Below are 3952 nucleotides of genomic sequence, written 5' to 3' on the forward strand. Positions count from 1 at the left end.
TCCAATACCCTGCACAAAAGCAAAAAAAAATGTGTTAGAGAGAGAGAGAGAGAGAGAGAGGGAGAGAGGGCAGCTTACCAGCAGGGAACACGGGAGTCTCCAATACCTTGCACAACAAAAAAAAAACAGAGTTAGGTCAAAGCTCTCTATGCTATGTAAAGCTTTCCTAATTTCTTAATACTAAAGCCTTTTCTTTGGGGGAAAAAAAAAAGATCAGCATAACTTTGGTCAAAAAGCAGGCCACGACGATACAAACGGACTACGATGCTTGCTTCTGAGCGCCCACGGAGGGTCAAGAGTCAAGACGGGTCAAGCCCACTAGCGAGAGTAGCCGCGCACCTGCTGCTTGAACGCGGAATCGCATAGGATAAAAGATCGAGGAAGGGGGACAAGGTTTCGGACTCCGCAGGTGTGTGGGCAGCTAAACCTTCGCAAAAACACCCTGCGCAGAGAGAGAGACACAGAGAGAGAGAGAGAGAGAGAGATATGTCCGGCCCCCCTCCTCTTCCTCCTCCTAATTATGTCTACAATGGTGTGCCGCCTCAATACCCGCTCTTCAACGGCAAGATCGTGCTGCTGGCTGCCACCATTGTCATCTTCTCTGTGGCTTTCTTCACCGTCTTCCTTCATGTGTATGCCAAGTGGTTCTGGAGACGCTCGTCTTCAGCCTTGATAAGGAACAGGAGCCTTCGTTTTATAGGCGGCCAGGAGGTGAACTCTGCAGCAGCTCACAACATTGGACTGGATGCGGCAGCCATTGATCAGCTGCCTACATTCGTCTACAAAGCTCCCAAAGCAGAAGAAGGATTAGCTTTGCTTGAGTGTGCAGTCTGCCTTGCTGAGTTTCAAGAGAATGACAAGGGCAGGCTGCTGCCCACATGCAAGCATAGCTTCCACACAGATTGCATTGACATGTGGCTGTTTTCACACTCAACATGCCCTCTTTGCAGGACAGCGGTGATGCCTACACCGTTCTCCTCAACAAGTGAGCAGCAGCAAGAAGGACAAGGAGAAGAACTTCAACGAGAAGCCCCCTCAACACCTAATTACCCTCTATGCACAGCTGCCCACGAGGGTGTATCAATACCTTCGACAATTAATTATCATGGAAATGCTATGCAATACTCGAGCAATGCTCTCTTCTGTGGTAACCACACCCACGGAATCTCTCAATGGAGCTCTTCTCAAGGCCTGGACAAACCTCCTTCTTCTTCTACAACAAGATCTACCCCCCACATCACAATAGAGATTCCGAGAAGGCAAGACGACCTCACCTGCCCTGGCTGCCTCTCTTTGTCAAACTTGTCAAGATGCCCATCTCCTAATGACCAAGTTGGCTCTTCTCACCCAATCAAGTCCCCAGGTCTCCGAAAGTCCATCAAGCGAATGCTAAGCAGGCAATCAAGCAAAGGAAAGAGGATCTTTGGTCCTAATCAAGAGCCTGGTGGAGACTCCCCAAAAGACACTACAACATTGCCGTTTTGAACTAGTTGCTCTCATGATGCATGATGCTATAGAACACTTGTGCCAATGTCTGCTTTGTAGAGGGAGAAAAGACTTGTGCCCATGTTCGATACGTAAAGGGGGTACCCTTTTTTTCAGACATTGTTTATGCATAGTTGCCCAGGATCGAACGTTAAAAAAAGTTAACACACACACACACACACACACACACACACACATATACACACACACACACATATACACACACATTAACGCATGCGGGAATGAGTGGTGTAGTGGGGTTTCACTTAACACGCGTTATTTGCATGCAACCGTATGTCGACGAGACGGCGGTTGCATGTCTAGGGTGGCTTCTCTATGGCATCAAGGGATAATGGATCGATCGAGCGGATGGAGAGATTGGGGTGTCGACTCTGTAGAAGAGATGAAGCGAATGCGAGATAAGGATGGGGGCAAGTCTTCGAGGGAAAAAAAATATGCCTGATTAGATGAATGAGAGATTGTAGGTGCAGATGAAAGAGAAGAAGGTATGTTTGAGGATCAACCCATAGCTAGTCAAGAATCAGGTGGTGCTTTTCTCTATGTGTAGTTTATTGTTTTCTGTCCAGGTAGACCGCTTGCTAAGGTGAAGATTGGTAGGTGGGTGCAAGAAGACGTTCTGCATGATAAGGTAGTGTCCAAGTCTTTTACTTAGTGAACGGCTTTTTTAATGTGTTGTTTGTCAAAGGCCAGATTGTGACTGAGTTGGTTGCGAAAGGTCCCCTCTTCTTAGGACAGCGATTGGTGCATGTATTTCCATTTGATCCGCTTTTTGATGTTAACAAGAGTCTGCAAAATGCATGCCCTATGTGGGTTGATATCGTAGGTCTCCCTCACTAGCTTAGGCTAACTCTGCAAGATATTGCTTATTACCTGGGGCCGGTGTTGTATCTCCCAAATGATGAGATGGGTGGTAGACACGCCAATAGCTTCTGTATTTCATGGAATAGTACTAGAGATACACCAAAATTGATTGAAGTGGATTTAGGAAACTTGGGCATCTTAGAGCTAGGGCTTAAGTTTGGAGCCTTCCCGGGTGCTTGCTTTAAATGCGGTAGGTTTGGGCACATCGCTAAAAACCGTATAGAACAATCTCTAGGCAAAGGAGAAGGGGAAAAGGAAGTGAACCGAAAAAAAGGAAAAGAAAACTGAATCAATTGCTAGTTAGGGAGTGGAGTCTAAGGGAAAAGAATTATTGAAAGATAGTGCTGAGGGGCATTCGGAAGGGGATTGGGTCAAGGTTAAAAGGGAAAACTAGTGTAAGACAGGCTAAAGCAGAGGCCATAAAAGAATTTGCTAGCCTATCTTACAGAGGACAACAACTCTGAAAGTAGCTTGAGTCTCTTAATTTACTCTAATCCCTATAGCCCTTTGAGGGAGAGTGATAGTGGCCCCTCTTCGGAGCAAAGATTTGATCATTTAGTGGAAGAGGCTTGGAAGGGTATACAAAAAGAAGATGCTGTACTAAGGGAAGGGGAGGAGGTTGACATGGTTCCAGAAACAGCTCTGTCATGAAGAGTTCTTCTGGATTTTTTGGGTGCATGTGGATTGTGAAAGGGATAAAAGATTTAAAAAAAAAAGAACGCTTCTTTTGGGGGATAGTTAAGCAATGGGGGTATTCGGTTATGGCCATTCAGGAACACAACCTTTTTGGTAGTAATTCTAGGAGGGATTGGTTTAAGGATTGAACGGTTATGTACGGGAAAGTAAACTGGGGATATAGTGGTGTTATAATGTTAGTAAATGCGAGGGTAGTGGGAGGGTTTGAGATTAATAGATTTATTAGACAAGGTTGCCCCCTTTCTTCACTTTTTTTTGCTATTTCTTCTCACCCCTTGGTGGTGTCACTTGAGAATGCACTGGGCTGAAGTTGAGATACAGTGAACAACTGGTGATACAGTGCTTTGTTGATGATTCCCTATTGTTCTTGGAAGCTGGGAACAACAATAATAAACTTGCTCTGACCATCATACAGGAATTTGCTGAGGCATTTGGCTCCAGATGTAATATTTAGAAATCTAGAATCATAAGCTTAACAGAAGATAATGATCTTGACATGCAGAGATGAGGGTGTGAGGTGTTTTAGAAGGGACGGATTGTTAGATTTCTAGGAGTTCCTTTTGGGTTCAATGTTACAAATAAGGAGTTAAATGATTGGGCAATTAGTAGGTTTTTAGAGAATCTAAGGAAATGGGAGGGAATCAGAGTATCCTTTCACAACAAGATGATTGATATTTGCAATGCTTTGCTGAATGCTTATATAATGTATTTATATCTCGTGATGGATTTTGGCAACTGTCACTGGAAAAGGATTGTGGTCGCCCCATCAGAGACTTTCTATGGAGGAATAGTAGAAACTCCAGAAGGGTTCCAGTTTGGTTGGCATGGGATAAACTCTCAGTCCCAAAAGGGGAAGGAGGTATTGGTATATTACATATGCCCACCCATT

General features: G+C 44.8%; 1 protein-coding gene across 1 annotated transcript; it reads left to right on the forward strand.

Annotated features, from left to right (window-relative positions):
* The first annotated feature begins 387 nt into the window (after window positions 1-387).
* LOC147634969 (uncharacterized) lies at window positions 388-1600 on the forward strand. The gene has a single exon (XM_086803452.1). It carries the CDS (start codon window positions 487-489, stop codon window positions 1483-1485), a length of 999 nt encoding a protein of 332 aa, XP_086659578.1. The 5' UTR covers window positions 388-486; the 3' UTR covers window positions 1486-1600.
* The last annotated feature ends 2352 nt before the right edge of the window (window positions 1601-3952 follow it).

The sequence above is a fragment of the Cibotium barometz genome, chromosome 10 (genome assembly GCF_041138505.1).
Source record: "Cibotium barometz isolate CiBa-2024 chromosome 10, ASM4113850v1, whole genome shotgun sequence".
Taxonomy (NCBI): domain Eukaryota; kingdom Viridiplantae; phylum Streptophyta; class Polypodiopsida; order Cyatheales; family Cibotiaceae; genus Cibotium; species Cibotium barometz.